Source organism: Triticum aestivum, chromosome 6D (genome assembly GCF_018294505.1).
Source record: "Triticum aestivum cultivar Chinese Spring chromosome 6D, IWGSC CS RefSeq v2.1, whole genome shotgun sequence".
Classification (NCBI taxonomy): domain Eukaryota; kingdom Viridiplantae; phylum Streptophyta; class Magnoliopsida; order Poales; family Poaceae; genus Triticum; species Triticum aestivum.
In genome coordinates, this window is record NC_057811.1 from 5295899 (window position 1) to 5313347 (window position 17449).

Here is a 17449-nt window from a genome sequence, read left to right on the forward strand (position 1 = left end):
TGATGATTTGTATTATGAGTTATGTGATTTGATGACCGAAGATTGTTCGGAGTCCTGGATGAGATCACAGACATGACGAGGAGTCTCAAAATGGTCAAGACATAAAGATTGATATATTGGACGATGTTATTCGGACACCAGATGAGTTCCGAGAGGTACCGGATAATTATCGGAGTGCCGGAGGGTTATCGGAACCCCCGGAGGAACTAATGGGCCTCGATGGGCCTTAGTGGGAAGAGAGGAAGGGCAAAGAGGGGCTAGCCGCCCCCCTTGGGTCCGAATTGGACTAGGGGAAGGGGGAGGCGCCCCCCTTTCCTTCCCTTCCCCCTCTTCCTTCCTTCTTCCCCCTCTTCCTTAGGTGGAAACCTACTAGGACTTGGAGTCCTAGTAGGATTCCCCTCTCCTGGCGCGCCCTAGGAGGGTCGTCCGGCCTCCCCTCCCCTCCTTTATATACGGGGGCAGGGGGGCACCCTAGAACACACAAGTTTCTCTTAACCGTGTGCGGTGCCCCCCTCCATAGTTACACACATAGATCATATCGTCGTAGTGCTTAGGCGAAGCCCTGCGCCGGTAACTTCATCATCACTGTCGCCACGCCGTCGTGCTGAAGGAACTCTCCCTCAGCCTCAACTGGATCAAGAGTATGAGGGACATCATCGAGCTGAGCGTGTGCTAAATGCGGAGGTGCCGTACGTTCGGTGCTTCGATCGGTTGGATCGCGAAGACGTTCGACTACATCAACCGCGTCACTAGACGCTTCCGCTTTCGGTCTACGAGGGTACGTGTACACACTCTCCCCACTTGTTGCTATGCTTATCCTAGATAGATCTTGCGTGATCATAGGAATTTTTTTGAAATACTACATTCCCCAACAGTGGCATCCGAGCCAGGTCTATGCGTAGATGTTATATGCAAGAGTAGAACACAAAGAGTTGTGGGCGATAATAGTCATACTGCTTACCAGCAACGTCTTACTTTGATTCGGCGGTATTGTTGGATGAAGCGGCCCGGACCGACATTACATGACCGCATTCATGAGACTGGTTCTACCGACGTGCTTCGCACACAGGTGGCTAGCGGGCGTCTATTTCTCCAACTTTAGTTGAATCAAGTTTGACTACGCCCTGTCCTTGTTGAAGGTTAAAACAGCACACTTGATGAAAAATCGTTGTGGTTTTGATGCGTAGGTAAGAACGGTTCTTACTAGAAGCCCGTAGTAGCCACGTAAAACTTGCAACAACAAAGTAGAGGACGTCTAACTTGTTTTTGCAGGGCTTGCTGTGATGTGATATGGTCAAGACATGATGATATCTAAATTGTTGTATGAGACGATCATGTTTTGTAAAAAATATCGGCAACTGGCAGGAGCCTTATGGTTGTCGCTTTATTGTATGAAATGCAATCGCCATGTAATTGCTTTACTTTATCACTAAGCGGTAGCGATAGTCGTCGAAGCAATAGTTGGCGAGACGACAACGATGCTACGATGGAGATCAAGGTGTCAAGCCGGTGACGATGGTGATCATGACGGTGCTTTGGAGATGGAGATCAAAGGCACGCGATGATGATGGCCATATCATATCACTTATTTTGATTGCATGTGATGTTTACCCTTTAGGCATCTTATTTTGCTTAGTACGGCGGTAGCATTATAAGATGATCCCTTACTAAAATTTCAAGGTATAGGTGTTCTCCCTGAGTATGCACTGTTGCGATAGTTCTTCGTGCTGAGACACCACGTGATGATCAGGTGTGATAAGCTCTACGTTCACATACAACGGGTGCAAGCCAGTTTTGCACGTGCAGAATATTCGGGTTAAACTTGACGAGCCTAGCATATGTAGATATGGCCTTGGAACACTGGAGACCGAAAGGTCAAACGTGAATCGTATAGTAGATATGATCAACATAGAGATGTTCACCATTGAAGACAACACCATCTCACGTGATGATCGGACATGGTTTAGTTGATATGGATCACATGATCATTTAGATGACTCGAGGGATGTCTATCTAAGTGGGAGTTCTTAAGTAATATGATTAATTGAACTTAAATTTATCATGAACTTAGTCCTGATAGTATTTGCAAATTATGTTGTAGATCAATAGCTCGCGATATAGCTCCCCGTTTATTTTTTGATATGTTCCTAGAGAAAAATAAGTTGAAAGATGATTGTAGCAATGATGCGGACTTGGTCCGTGATCTGAGGGTTATCCTCATTGCTGCACAGAAGAATTATGTCCTTGATGCACCGCTAGAAGATAGACCTATTGCAGGAGCAGATGCAGATGTTATGAACGTTTGACAAATCTCGGTATGATGACTACTTGATAGTTTAGTGCACCATGCTTTATGGCTTAGAACTGGGACTTCAAAAATGTTTTGAGCGCCATGGAGCATATGAGATGTTCCAAGAGCTGAAAATGATATTTCAGACTCATGTTAAGAGGTATGAGACTTCTGACAAGTACTTTGCCTACAAGATGGAGGAGAATAGCTCAGCTGGTGAGCATGTGCTCAGAATTTCTGAGTACTACAATTTCTTGAATCAAGTGGGAGTTAATCTTCCAGTTAAGATAGTAATTGACAAAGTTCTCTAGTCACTATCACCAAGTTACTGGAACTTCGTGATGAACCATAATATGCAAGGGATGACGAAAACGATTCCCGAGCTCTTCGCGATGCTGAAATCGGTGAATGTAGAAATCAAGAAAAACCATCAAGTGTTGATAGTTAACATGACCACTAGTTTCAAGTAAAAGGGAAAGGGAAAGAAAGGGAACTTCAAGAAGAATGACAAGCAAGTTGCCACTCCCATGAAGAAGCCCAAAGCTAGACCCAAGACTGAAACCGAGTGCTTCTACTACAAAGGAAATGGTCACTGGAAGCGGAACTACCCCAAATATTTGGCGGATAAGAAGGATGGCAAAGTGAACAAAGGTATATTTGATATACATGTTATTGATGTGTACTTTACTAGTGTTTATAGCAACCCCTGGTATTTAATACTGGTTCAGTTGCCAAGAGTAGTAACTCGAAATAGGAGTTGCAAAATAAACAGAGACTAGTTAAGGGCGAGGTGACGATGTGTGTTGGAAGAGATTCCAAGATTGATAAGATCACCATCGCACACTCCGTTTACCTTCGGGATTAGTATCGAACCTAAAATAAATGTTATTTGGTGTTTGCGTTAAGCATGAATATGATTGGATCATGTTTATTGCAATACGGTTATTCATTTAAGTCAAAGAATAATTGTTGTTCTGTTTAAATAAATAAAACCTTCTATGGTCATACACTCAATGATTTACTGAATCTCAATCGTAGTGATACACATATTCATAATATTGATGCCAAAAGATGCAAAGTTGATCATGATAGTGCAACTTGTTTGTGGCACTACCGTTTAGGTCATATTGGTGTAAAGCGCATGAAGAAACTCCATGCAGATGGGCTTTTGGAATCACTTGATTATGAATCACTTGGTGCTTGCGAACCATGCCTCATGGGCCAGAAGACTAACACTTCATTCTCCGAAACAATGGAGCGAGCAACTGACTTATTGGAAATAATACACACTGATGTATGCGGTCCGATGGGTGTTAAGGCTCGCGGCACGTATCGTTATTTTTTGACCTTCACAGATGATTTGAGCAGATATGGGTATATCTACTTGATGAAACACAAGTCTGAAACATTTGAAAAGTTCAAAGAATTTCGGAGTGAAGTAGAGAATCATCGTAACAAGAAAATAAAGTTTCTATGATTTAATCGCGGAGGCGAATATTTGAGTTACGAGTTTGGCCTTCATCTAAAACAATGTGGAATAAGTTTCACAACTCATGCCACCTGGAACACCAAAGCGTAATGGTGTGCCCGAACGTCGTAACCGCACTTTATTAGATATGGTGCAATCTATGATGTCTCCTACCGATTTACCACTATCATTTTGGTTATGCATTAAAGACAGCTGCCCGTCCCCCAACAGCGGTGACCTCGGCCGGGACGACCGGCGCAGCACCACAGGACGACGCCAACTCCCACGGCCTGTCCACGGAAGTCCCACCGACAGCCGAGACCGGCGAGACCAGCCTAGGGCGATCCGGGGAGTGTGGTGATACTGCCACTCCACCTGACCCGCCCTCCGAGGCCGAACGCGTCCTGGCCAGAGGGGATACGGCGGCCTCCTGCACGCCCACCCCTCCACAAGCAGCTGGCCTCAAGGGAGGGAACGTCGAGCTCGCCCTCGGCGCCGACGGTGACGGCAACTCAGAGCGCCGGGCCTCCTGCCCGACACCTCCAACCGAAACCACCGTCGCAGCCACCTCCACCGTAGCCGGAGGAAAGGTAAGAGAAGAGGGAGGGGCCTCCTGCCCCTCGGCACCTCCCACCTCAACACGCTTCGTCACGCACGGACTCACCACAGGGCTCACGGTATCAACTCGGTCACCCCAAAGCCTAGGCGGAGCCGAGAACGCCCCCAAGGAACCAAGTTGCAAGGTGCTCGTCGGGACCGCACCAGTTGACCCAACAGGAGTAGTGTCACCAGAATCAGACGGACCAGAAGGCCCCTTGGCCTTATCATCATCACTCTTAGCAGTATCATCCTGGTTCCCCGGAGCACCTCCTCCCTCAGAGGTGTCCATGGGGTTATCATCCTCAAACTCACTGAAAGGGTTAGGATCCTCATACTCAACATCCAACTGATACAGAACGCCTTCATATTTCCAAGGCACCACGTCTGGCAGGAACTCAATGTTGGCAACACTGACAAGTAGACGCGCCACCTCGTGAGCACGTGTGAACTGCATATCCACCTGCTCAGTCTTGCCAATCAACGAACCCAGGCTCCACGTCACCAAAAAGTTGTCCAGTGGCTCAGATGGCGCCCCAGAGAAACGAACCCAAATCTGAGTTAACGGCATGCCCTGCGGCTCCTTCTTTTTCCACTCATCAAACTGCAACACAAAACTAGTGCCCGTGACCTTGCTCATACCGAACTTGAGGATTCTCAACTGATCCTCCTTAGACGGGAAATCTACTTTATAAGTTGTATCTGTGAGCTTGAGCAACGACCACTGAAAATTACCCGGAGCGAGCTCCCTCAACTGCTGAATGATTTGCGCCTCGGTCAACGGTCCATGAACCACCTTCACCACACCGGGGAAGGAGGTCTACACCGCGGGTGTCAAGGGTTCCACACTGGGAGACTCGAAAAACATCAACTCCGAGCAGCAAACCCCGTATATCTGAACGGAAGGTTTAGGCCCCAACATAAGAGGACACTCGGCAGCTGAATGTTTAGGTTTCCGGCACAAGTCACATAACTCCGCAGTGCATTCAACCATAAAGTGTCCCGGTTCACCAAGCGGAAACAGGTTAGCTTCTTCTTTTTAGCCGCCCACTTGGACACCTTGTCAACCTCGGACTTCTCCGTACCTTGCTCAGAAACAGAGTCTCCAGTCTGCATGGGCTCCGGCAACGTGACTGCAGCCAGTGCCTGAACCGTCTCCGCCGCCACCTGCGGTAAAGCCGATCCACCGCCAGCCACCTCCGGCTCGGCAGAAGTCTTCGGGTGCTTTGGCGGAAAGTGACGCCGGTTCCCGCCCCGACCTCCGCGGAAACGACCCCGGAAAGAGCGGTTATTAGGGCATCGCAGCCGGACAAAGTCCAGGTGGCAGGCGGCGGCCAACACCGGCGATCCCCGGAGCAAGACGGCGCAAGGACGCGGACGGAAAACCAGGCCTCCCACGGCGGCGAACCCTAGCATGAACGGGGTGAGAGGAGGAGGGAGATCGTGCATGCGGGGGCGACTGACCCGAGGCCACCACATGCACATCGCCCACACCCACCTCAACGCAGCCCTGGCCATCCCCCTGGGCCTCTTGCCCAGTACTAGCCAAACCCACATCGCCATCGCTCGCTTGCGGCCCAACTATGCCCAAAAGCGAATTCAAACGCGCCGATCTGGCCGCCCGAATATCACGCGTACCGGTCACCACCGGCAATTGCTGCGACACCGTCCGACCACCCTTCTTCTTTCTCCTAGTCACTCTCGTCCAGCACTCGGGACGAAAAAAGTCGGACAAGGTGATAGCCGGCGGCCCCTCCTTCGGCAACGGACCACTCCATGGTTTCACTTTCGACTTCTGCGAAGGAACCGGAGTACCGAGCGATAACGATTTCTTGCAACTCACCACAGGTTTAGTCATAGGGATAGATGTTACCAAGCCACTCGTAGATGGCGGCCGAACTGTCGGTTCCGGCAGATCCTCATCGTCTTCATCGTCATCAGCAAGAATCCAGAAACGTCCCCCAAACCGCTGCGAAGGCTTTGGTCCATCGTCGTCCTCCATAAGATCAACTACGACAGTTTGTTCTTCGCACTCCATGGGGACCTGCACACATTCAAGAACCTCGATATGGAAAAAATCAATCTTTAAATGCTTACCGATATCAAGCTCTTCGTCAATGTTTAGATGTCGTCCGGCCAAATTTATCCTTCTTCATCTCGGATCGTCATCCAACGAGACGCGTGCGAGTAGATCAGGCCATTGATCCATCTCCCCACCTCTCGAGCATCTTCAAAACGCACGTACCATTTCGTAGGATTCAAAAAACCCCGATCCCGATCCTCCGTCGAGGGATCCCGATGAGAAGCCGGGGAAGAGGGCAGATCGAGCGCCACCACGGGAGCCACCACGAGCGCCGGACGCACCTCATCCAGAGGAAGAGGTGGATCCGGCGACAACCGCAGCGGCGGCTGAGGCGGAGTCGTCACTCCGCGAGGCGGATCGGCGGCGGTGAAATCCCCCCTCCGTCGGCCCCCAAGCCCTCCCCATCGGCTGGCGAGAGCGGCGACGGTGGCTCCGGCTGGATCGGCGGTGGCGGAGACTCACGCCCGTCGCCCATCTCTCGCGCACTACGTCAGCTTAGTAGCATGTCTTCCTCATGTGCCTGCGGCCAAGGCCAATATATTTCTATGTATCAGCAGCAACGCCAATATATTTCTTCATTTGAACTGTAAACCTCAAGCTATATATGAGTTTTTTCTGAATCTTTAGTTCTTGAACACAAGTGGATTGCAGATTTTATATGGCATATACATGTTTTGTGAATTGGACATTTCATCTTGAATATTTATTTTTCTTCAACAGGTGTCTAGTCCAAGCTAACAATAGGTGATTTGTGCTTGTGTGTCATGCATTTGTTTTTGTATCATCATATTGATACGGTTTGTTCAGTTCAGTTATGCACAGACTACACAATGATGGTTTGTAGGAATATGGACCAAAGCTACAGGAAACCATTATCTTTGAGGTCTCAGAACAGGATCTCAAGCCTAGTACTACAATTCATGGGCAAGATCACTCTTTCTTATGGGACATATATATTGCTGCAAAATTCATAGTTCCCCTGCGGCGTCAACAACTACTTTATGCAGTTCCTGAACAGTAGCAGTGTGTGCGTAGCACTAGGCACCTGGACTAGTTCAGTCATGATGCGTGCCTTGCAATTTTGTGTCTGCTCTGTTTGTTATGCATGCTATTTTGCAAAATCGGTTTTGTTGTTCACCACTGCTGAATCGGTTTCCGTTAGCTATATGTAGCGCCTGTACTAGTTCAGTAAGGAGTCGAAACCAGCATTTGTGGAAGCCCTCCTTGTGAATGGATAAACAAGCAATAATGAGCTCTAGTAAGCGCATGAGCTGCTGATGAACTCAGTAGTATGAAACATAGATGCATGTAGTAGCTAGTTAGATTTAATTAAGGGAGCTAAAGTGTGATTCACTGTCGCAGTATCAATTGATGTCTGCTGTATGATTATTTCTGTTGCAGGAACAAGTGAAAATACAGCTTCATTTTCAAAGCTCAGTCCTCTGGTAAATAGATGAGGAACATATGATGTTGTATGTTGAGACTTTGAACAACCAGATAGCTAGGTACACTTGTAAATCCTCTTTACAATAACAAACACAACATAGATATTGATTTCCTCATTGTGATCTCAAGGCTTGTGCCAACAGGTTGGCCATGGCGTTTATAATGCACGATCACCGGCCGCATGGAAGTGTTTTTTGTAAGGGAATGCATGCAGGTATTGGCGCTGAGGATGAATGGAAAGACTTATTCAGAGTCTCAGGTGTTGTCTTTCCCTGCAATGTTCAGATAAGGAATACACATAGAGCATCAGTAACACAAGCGACCTGCAGTTTCTCCAAGAACATATATGTTGGATAACGATTCGAAGAAATAACTCAAGAATGCTCAAATGCTTGGCCCTCCTATCAAGAACCCAAATGCCAGCTCTGCGCTTCTTTTACTTGCAGGGATCGAACGAGATCTGACAGGACTCTGCATCCTTAGCTTTTATGCTGCTTTAGAACAGACATCTACCTAGAGGCCGCACAGCAGCACCAACGATTAACGACTATTATCTTGTTGCTAGTATATCAACTTTACATTGTTTGATTTCGCAAAAAAGAGAGACTGTTTGCAGACTACCATAGCCATCCATGTAGAATAGGCAGAGCTCGGCCATAACCTATAACAGATTCGTTACTGCCTGCGACCGAGATCTGTATTAGTAGCTCTGGTATTCACTTGTGTTGTAGCCTTGTGGTTGCTCTGTTTGCACTTGCTGTTCATCGTTGCTGAATTGGTTTCAGTTAGCGATGTGTAGCTCCAAATCAGCAGTAAACATGAAACCATTGCTTTGGGCCACATTCTTTCAGTTGACACGGAGGGCCGTGCTGGCTGATTCCGGAGTAGGTATCAGGGGTAAGAGAATGCGAAGCAGCTGTAATCTCTGGTAAGTGCATCTTAATTATATGCCAGTTGGTAAGAGAATGGTCTGTTGATGAACTCATGTGTAGCAACTAAACTCAGTAGTAGGAATAATTTGTGAATCTAGTAGCTAGTTAGGAAGCAAGGGATGAATTACAACTACAAGTGGGATTCACTCTCTTAGTATTGGCTGATGCTTGATGTTCTTGTTCCAGCTACTAAATTGTTGCAGTTAATTGAAGCAAACAAAGTTGTTGTAAATGGGGTTTCTACGCTGAATAAGTAGCTGGGTAGACACACCAGTCCCAATTTCATCTTAGGCTTTTGTTTTTCTCATCCTGACCACCTCAAGGCTTTATTGCACCGATTTTAAGTAGGTGTTGGTGTTGAAGCTGCAATTAACTGACAGGACCTGCAGTTTCTTTCTCCAGTTTCTTCTTTGGAGAGCACATCGCCATTTAAAAGTAATCATGCCCTTGTGCAAACACCATATGTGTATATGGGCATATATCGTTGACAGCCAACGTTGTACTAGCAAGTCAAAACATGACAGATCAAGCAAACTCATACTTCCCCTGTTCATAAATATAAGATGTTTTAGAGACTTGTGGTTACTACAGAGAAACTTGCATCATTATGGCCAATCAGGCAAAATAATACTCGAAAATAGGTAGCAAGCAAGACAAGTCGTTCATATAGATCTGTACATGTATGGTTCAGGCATTTGACCAGAAGATCTACAGAAAAAACAAGAGAGCATACAACTCGGATACTGATTCAATAATGCTCAAATGGTGGACGTACTCACCGACTGAAATGAGTTTGTCTCAGCACTCACTTTATTTTCGGCAGGGCCCAACCAAAATCCTATTTGGTATGCAGAGTATTTTCATGTGTGGTTTGCTGCAAAGGGACCAAGAAATCAGACATATTGCCCGAAATATATATGTAGACTGGATGATTCAAGTCGTAAAGAGCAGTGCATCAGTAAGAAAATATATGCATGACCTGTAAACTTAGTGCCTGCAGTTTCTTCACTTCTTCACACGCCATTCTTCACTTTGGCAAGCAACAAGCTATGCTGCCTGTAATAAAGCTTTTCATGCTAGTCTCATTTATGTCACCACAAACAAAGAACACAATAGAAATTCGTATGACAACACAAAGCTTTGTTATATATAATACTCTGCCTCACCAACCTAGGTTGTAATATATATGTGTGCTGGATCACGTGCATGTATGTTGCACACATGTACGTGATCCGGCACACATGGGTGGTCTCTCCTCCTTTTTCCGGGCTTGAGACCGGCTGCGCCATTGTAAGTCTTACCTTAAAATGCCATAGGCGGAGTTCCCCACCCACCCTCCCAAAAAAGAGAAAAGAAAACAAATGAAAAAAATGAAAAACTCTTAAAAAGACAAAAATACATTTTTTTTGTTTTGGGTATTTATCAAATATAAGGAACACAAACTGCATTAAACATAATAAAACATTTTTTTTTATCATTTTAGTTTTTCTTGGTGCAAACATCAATTTGTTTTTTCAGCCCCCCACCCACCCAAGCACTATACCGCTAAAGAAAGTAAGCATTTTTTTTGTTTTTTCGATTTTCTATTTTTTTTTTCCTTTTTGCCACCCAGTGTAATGCTACAGGAGACACCATTTCTCTTTTTTGTTTTTCTTGGTACTGATCGCCGAATTTAACTCAACAACTGAAGAGTTACTTTTACTTCCTAGTGATGATAACAAAACTGTAGAAGGCTTCAAGATCCCAGCATCCTGTAACCAGAAAAATTATGAGTGGTTTTGTAATTAAATAGGCAGACCGTACATGCATATGCATTGACATGTATATACTCATGGGACATAGAAAGATCCGCAAAGCAGGGGTACTGTAAATTGATTAAAAAAATTGGGAATTCAAAAATCACCAAAAGAAAATTGACTTGTCTACAAACATGAACCACAAATTTGAGGGTTGCTTACCAAAAATTATATAAAGATTAATTGGTTACAAGTACAACTCAAAATAAGAATAGTACTTAATTAAGTGGCATTCCGCTGATGCCAGTATATAGAAGATGGACATATGTGCGTGGATAAATGGAAGAAAGAATGAGAAACAGAGGTAGGGTGGTATTACCTTGATGTACGGCGTTCAACAGTGGCTCGCCGCCCCTTCCTGATCCTGATCGGCACTGCTGGTGGCATCACCATTATCCGGCTGCAGATTGAAAATTAGCGGACCGGCCGGCCTTCAGTGACATGATACATTAATGTTTTTCTGTATGGACGTACCTCTTCCTTGATGGTGGTAGCTGCAGCAGCATCAGGTAACAAACTCTTGAAGGTGGTAACAAAACCACGTAACTCTTGTTCAGCATACCGCCCGACGCGAGGCTCGACGCCGTCACGTAACAGACTCTCTAGAGACGTTATCATGTCACGCAGATCTGCTTCATCAGCGGGAATGCCCTCCTTCCCCGGTCTCTCCAAACCGCCTAGGACCTCCACGAGATTATCAATGAATCTACCTGCCTCCTCATCGTAGTTTTCTTCTTCTATGTCGAGATCGAGATACACAGCATTGGGACGGGTGCCGGAAGCCTGCCTCAGCGCTTGCTTCGCTTCCTTTACTTCCCTGTAGCTGTTGTTAGTGCAGTCAAGCCAACAGGTGACGTCCTTCAGCAAAGGGCAGCTATTTCTCCTCCACGGCACCAAGCTGGCAGCGTCCTTTCTTTCAGCGCTTGCACTGTATAGCAGCGATTCAAGCATCGGCAATGCTCCTTCTCCAACAGCGATCTCTATCTTCTTCGTCCACAAGATTCTCAGCTTGTGAAACTCATTGCTGCCAAAAGTATATGATATGTTCTTTTCATCCTTACTCCAGAGAAAAAGGACGAGGAGCGACGGCAACCTGCCGATGGTTTGAACATCCCGAACTTCTACCGCATCCACATGCAGCCCTAGACGAGAAAGGAGTGGAACACTTAAATGGTTGATCCATGATGGCACCCTCGGTATAACTATGCATAGCAGATTTAACTCGTACAGCTTTGTACAGGGTGCCAAGTCTTCCAAGCTATGATTGACGACAACCGAATACTCAGCCTGACGACCATCATCCAAGACCGTCAGACTATGGATATTGTGCAGGTTGCACAGGGATTCCATCAGAGCCTTGCCTGCAGACTCCTGTATTTCAGCGAAATATATCTTGAGCACCCTTAACTTCGTCAGCTTCCGCACCTCTGTGAAGAAGTTTGGGCACTTCTCCACCGAATATAGCTGCAGCTCTTCAAGACATGTCAGTTTCCCTATCTCGCCCTTCATCACTGTACCTTTATCAGCCCACAAGCACCTCAAATTCATTAGCTCACCAACAGATGGCGGCAGCTCACTTATCAAACCTCCCCTTACATCCAATATCTCAAGAAACTTCAGATCATGTCCTATTCCTTCAGGGATCTTGACCGCTATCTTCACTAGCCCCAGGTACCTCAGCTGCAACAACTTACCGAGGTGCTCAAGACTACTACCTTCCGAAAAAACACAGTCCTCAATAACTAACACACGCAGTACTTTAAAGCTTAAAAGCAGGGGCATACTATTGGCACTGCACTCGACAACATTAAATGACCTTACATGCTCCATTGCGATGTTATAGTTGTGTTCCCCACTTTTTCCATGAACTGCTAATCTGTGAACCTTGTTGGCTGACTTTCCTCCCGGACGTGTGTCGTGATGCTCCATATCATGTACTGTGACAAAGTTTACCTCATTTGATATGGTGCGGATGAGATCCAGCACCATGTCATGGACACGACAACCACCTCGGCCATCATTATCTTCAGGATCTATCCACCGTATCATGCTCTTGTTTACAAGCGTGTTGAAATAGATCTCTCCAAGTTCAAATGACTCCATCCCTTCTCTATATGGTATAAATCCCTCGGCAACCCACCTCCATATCAGTGATATTTTATCAATTAAATAATCTTCAGGAAACACACTAAGATACAATAAACATGTCTTCAGATTGGACGACAAATCATAATAGCTAAAAGATAATATCTTTCTTGTGTTATGAACATCGCCATTGTCTGCATGCCCAAAACCAATGGCATCATACACCTTAGACCAGTCCTCACTGTGTTTCCCAACAAGCAAGCTAGCTATTGTGGTGATAGCTAATGGCACACCACCACATTTCTTTAAGATTTTGGTAGTCACTTCAGCAGGTCCTTCACTACCAGATGTTCTTGTATAGAATAACATTTTGGAGTAATCATCAGAAAGTGGTTGCATGTGGTAGATACCACCAGCTTTGGTGGCAACATCAACAATACGGGTAGTTATGATTAATCTACTTTCCGGATGACTATCCATGAAAGCACACTTAATCACGTCCCATGTTTGTGTATCCCATATGTCATCAATAACAATAAAGTACCTATTCACATGAGATGAAAAATTGTTTAATTACCAAAGTATCTAATATACTACCTAGCAGAACAAGAAGCACAACAATGCACCAGAACCAAAGAAAGGCGCTAACCGTAAATAAAAAAGATAAAATACATCTCAACTTTAGAAGTGTTCCTGTGATGTACCGAGTCTTGATGAGTAAATAGTATAAAACTATCACAATTAAGGGTAGGGTTCCAAAAAACTATCACTTTTTAAAAATTTGAAAAAGCCTACCACAAGATGGTTTGCTATTTCAAAAAACACTAGTTGTTCACTGGGTTAAAGTTAAGCACGATTATGACATATTGGACCCAGTCATCAAGGCCACATGGCAACTTAATTCAACATGTTAAGTTATACTAGCGCCCGGTCCCATCCCCGTCTCATCTACCCCATCTCCGCCCACACCAGCCCCGGCCGGAAACAAAGAGCGACCACCTCGGCAGCTTCCGACGCGGTGCTCCGACGAGCTGGTGCTCCAGCGCGAGCGAGCTCCTTGCTAGTGCTGGTGCTCCGAGAAGGACAAGGTAGTGCTCCGACATGGATGAGACCCTCGCTAGTGCCCTCCTTCCTCTCTTGTCTGACGCGGCGAGCACGTACATCCTCGCCATGGACCAAGCTACCGAGGCAGGGTGTTACGTCGACATCGTCCGAGTGGGAGGAGTTGCGCTGAGCTGTGTTGTGTTCCTGCCAAGTGCAACTCTACTGCCACTACCTCGGGCTAACTGGGCGTGCAGGGAAAAACCTTCGTTGACTGTAGCTACAGTCGCACACTGTAGCTCGACTATATAGCTATAGTACACATTGTAGCAACGAGCACTGGCGGAGCTATGTACTCCCTCCGTTCCTAAATACTTGTCTTTCTAGGCATTTCAAATGACTATCACATACGGATGTATGTAGACATATTTTAGAGTGTAGATTCACTCATTTTACTTCGTATGTAGTCACTTGTTGAAATGCCTAGAAAGACAAGTATTTAGGAACGGAGGGAGTATAATGCTGCAGGTGCCATAGCCCCCCAGCGTTGACTAGTTTGTGAAGAATTTTTTTGGGATGGCTGAGATTAAAAAAATAGGCAATTTTGCCACTGGAAATTTGTGTTTTATCTTTTTTTTCGAAACGTGTGTTTTATCTTTAGACGCCGATAAGTGCCACACGTGTGGGCATTAGGGGGGCTGCCCACATATTTTGTGTGGTGTATAAGAGGAACAGCCCACACACCCACGTGTGGGAAAAAAAGTAATGCCCACACACTTTTTTTTCCCTCCCGATCCCTCTCACACGCGTGCGTGTGGGCGAAATAGATAATGCCCACACGCCCCGTACGTGAGGCCTCGTACCTCGTGGTCCCGCACGCCCGCGTGACAGTCACCGCGCGTCCCGCAGTTGCCATGGCCCAGACCCTCGTCCATGTTCGTTTAACTGCAGTTGCCATGTCTCTGAACTTCGGTTGCCATGTCGGACAACTACAGTTGCAATGATTGCTCAACTGCAGTTGCCATGTATGGTCTGATCTACTGCAGTTACCATGATTTCAAAACTTTAGGAGTTGTCACCCCCTAAACACTAGGCAATTGCCATGTAGCACTACAAGAAGGCATGGCAAAAAAAACATGTTCGGATAAAAGAGAGAGTTGCCATGTGCTCACAAGCACGCTAGGGCAGTTGCCATGTAAAAGAAAGAGTTGTCACCCGCTTACGTGCACGCTACGGCAGTTGCCATGTACCATGCAAAAACACATGGCAACTCGGGTAAAAAAGGGTTGCCATCTGCTTACAAGCAAAGCTAGGGCAGTTGCCATATACCTGCAGAAACACATGGCAACTGCCAGCTTTGGTGTGGGCTAGGAGACGGGCGTGTGGGCGAAGTGATAAACGCCCACACACCAGCCTCCTTTGTGTGCGTGAAACTAGTGTGTGGGCGAATTGCTAAACGCCCACACACCAGCCACCCGTGTGGTGAAAAAAGAACGTGTGGGCGACCGGATGAATGCCCACACACCAGCTTAGTCCTACGTGGCACACAAAAACTGCTAGAACGCGCCAAGATTCATACAGAATTGGTTGGACGTGGATCCATGCGTGTGGGCGAGTTGCCAGACGCCCACACGTGTAGGCGTTAGACTTTTCGTTATCTTTTTGGCCCCCCTAAGCATCCCCGTCTAGCTCGGCCACTGGCAACGAGCATGTTCCGGGGCGTACAAATATTCTAGCAGCACTGGCTGGAGCCGACCAGTAAGCCATTGCATGTGCGCAGCCAGTAGGGAGCTGGTGCTTCGATGATATTTGTCGGATGAGGAGCTGCTCACTAGTGCCCTCCAAGTGATGCAACTCCACGTCGCCATGGATCCATGCCTCCCGTGCTCCCTTCCAACTCGAGCTCGTGGTCAGCCGAGGAGGGGATGAGCTTGCCGGCAGGGGCTAAACAGGACCCACGCCGTGGGGGCAAGGATGACGCCCACAGGTGCCCTTCATCGGCTCCAGCGACGAGTCCACTAGCGGCGAGCCAAGCGTGACCGTGCTCCACGATCGTAGGATTTGCATGACCCAATTGTTTTAGAAAAAAAAACATAGGGGCCTGATTGCTTTAAAAGATATTTGGGCCCTACCTGTCATAACCTATCAACAGTCAACCTAATGGTCAAAGCTTAGTGTCTTCACTTTTGTGTCATGTCAGACCTGACGCGTGGATCCAAGTTGTCATAATCATGCTTAAAGCTAACCAACATAGTCCTCAGTGTAACATGGTAGCTTTTTGAAACAACCAACCAATTTTGTGGTAGGTTTTTGGAATATTTTAGAAAGTGGTAGATTTTTGTGACCACTAGCCTGAAGTATGGTAGTTTTATGCCATTTAATCGAGTCGAGTCTTCATCTACCATTTTTCAAACGGTTATATTCAGGATAATTGAATGGGTATTCATTTGTAGCAAAACTAGAGATGGTTGACCGCCTAAGTAATCCATGTAACCAATCAGTTAATGCGACTATTGGTATTAATCTTGACTTAGCCAAATAAAAAAAGGTGCCACGTATGTTCTAATGGCATACATAAATCGGAAATGTAAATCAGAAATTGTCGTGTCAAAATGAAAAGAAAACAAACGCCAAGTTGTTTATTGATATGAATCAAAAGCAAAGATAAAGCATATATTGTCTTCCTTAGTTGACATAAAGAAGCTATTGACTGGCATACAGGGAGGTTAATTCGTACCTCTTGCCTGCAAGGATTTTTTGCAGCTGGTTGATCAACTGCCATTCAACCATTGTTTCTGTGGCTCTGGATAGCCCAGTGTCAAGTTCAAGCAGGATGTCCCTGAGAACTTTCTGCGTGTTTGGATTCTGACCCACTGGAACAAAAGCTTGACACTGATATGTTTTGCTAAGCTTGTCATACAATGCTTTTGCAAGGGTTGTCTTTCCCAATCCTCCAAATCCAACAATGGAAACTATCTTGGGATTTTTGTCAGGCATGTGAATCCCCTCGGACAGGATCTTTATCAGCTCATTAATTGGCTCATCAATACCCACAAGGTCAGATAGCTTTTTGTATAGAGCTGGGAGACGAGGGTCAACTGGAGTCGTTGCAAGATTAGCAACAACATCATCAATCTTGTACCGGTCATACCGTTCCTTGATCTTCCTAACCTGGCTCTCAATGTCTTTGACGTCACTAGCTATTTCATGGCGTGCCTTGAACTTGGTGAACTCGTTGTGGGCCGCCTTCAACAAGTGCTTGATCTTGGGCTTGGTCGGCTCAACGCCCTCGACACGCGTCACAAAGGAGTCGAGGCTGTCCTCAACGGCGTAGGACAACTCCCTGACCTCATTTGCCCAAATTTTGACCTGCGGGTCAAGTTGATCCAGCGGCACACTGGACACCTTGACAAGGGCAGTTTGCATGCTCTCGAGCTCGGCCTTGAGTTCTCCGATCCCATTCTTCACACTCTCCTTCAGCTTGTACTCCTCCATGAGCAGTTCCCCCAGCTTGGGGAGGAGAGAGCTCATCGCCCCTGTGGCGAACTCCATGCTCGACCCTCACCCTTCCCCCCTCTAACTTTTGCTAGCCTGCTGGTTCCTCTCCCCTCTTTTTCTCTCTCTCAATTTCTATCTCCTTTCAGAAGCTCTTTCTTGCTGGCTGTGGCTAGGTTGCCGCCGCTTGTATGAATATATGGCGTAGTAGCTAGC

General features: G+C 46.4%; 1 protein-coding gene and 1 long non-coding RNA gene across 2 annotated transcripts; both read right to left on the reverse strand.

Annotated features, from left to right (window-relative positions):
• Positions 1–7801: 7801 nt before the first annotated feature.
• Positions 7802–10127, reverse strand: LOC123142945 (uncharacterized). The gene is made up of 3 exons (XR_006470637.1): positions 9796–10127; positions 9596–9690; positions 7802–9362 (listed from the first exon to the last, which is right to left on the reverse strand). It is a non-coding gene; the product is annotated as an uncharacterized lncRNA (long non-coding RNA).
• Positions 10128–10463: 336 nt separating this feature from the next.
• Positions 10464–17408, reverse strand: LOC123142944 (disease resistance protein RGA5). The gene is made up of 4 exons (XM_044561662.1): positions 16476–17408; positions 11087–13241; positions 10932–11012; positions 10464–10567 (listed from the first exon to the last, which is right to left on the reverse strand). The coding sequence occupies exons 1-3, from the start codon at positions 17288–17290 to the stop codon at positions 10947–10949; spliced, it is 3036 nt and encodes a 1011-aa protein (XP_044417597.1). The 5' UTR covers positions 17291–17408; the 3' UTR covers positions 10464–10567; positions 10932–10946.
• Positions 17409–17449: the final 41 nt, after the last annotated feature.

Excerpts from the sequence above, each read along its gene's own strand:
- LOC123142944 (XM_044561662.1), bottom strand. The coding sequence starts at position 17,290 with ATGGAGTTCGCCACAGGGGCGATGAGCTCTCTCCTCCCCAAGCTGGGG. Across the intron at positions 13,242-16,475 it reads AAAATCCTTGCAGGCAAGAG|GTACTTTATTGTTATTGATG; the intron begins GTACGAATTAAC and ends TCATGTGAATAG. Across the intron at positions 11,013-11,086 it reads CTACCACCATCAAGGAAGAG|CCGGATAATGGTGATGCCAC; the intron begins GTACGTCCATAC and ends TTCAATCTGCAG.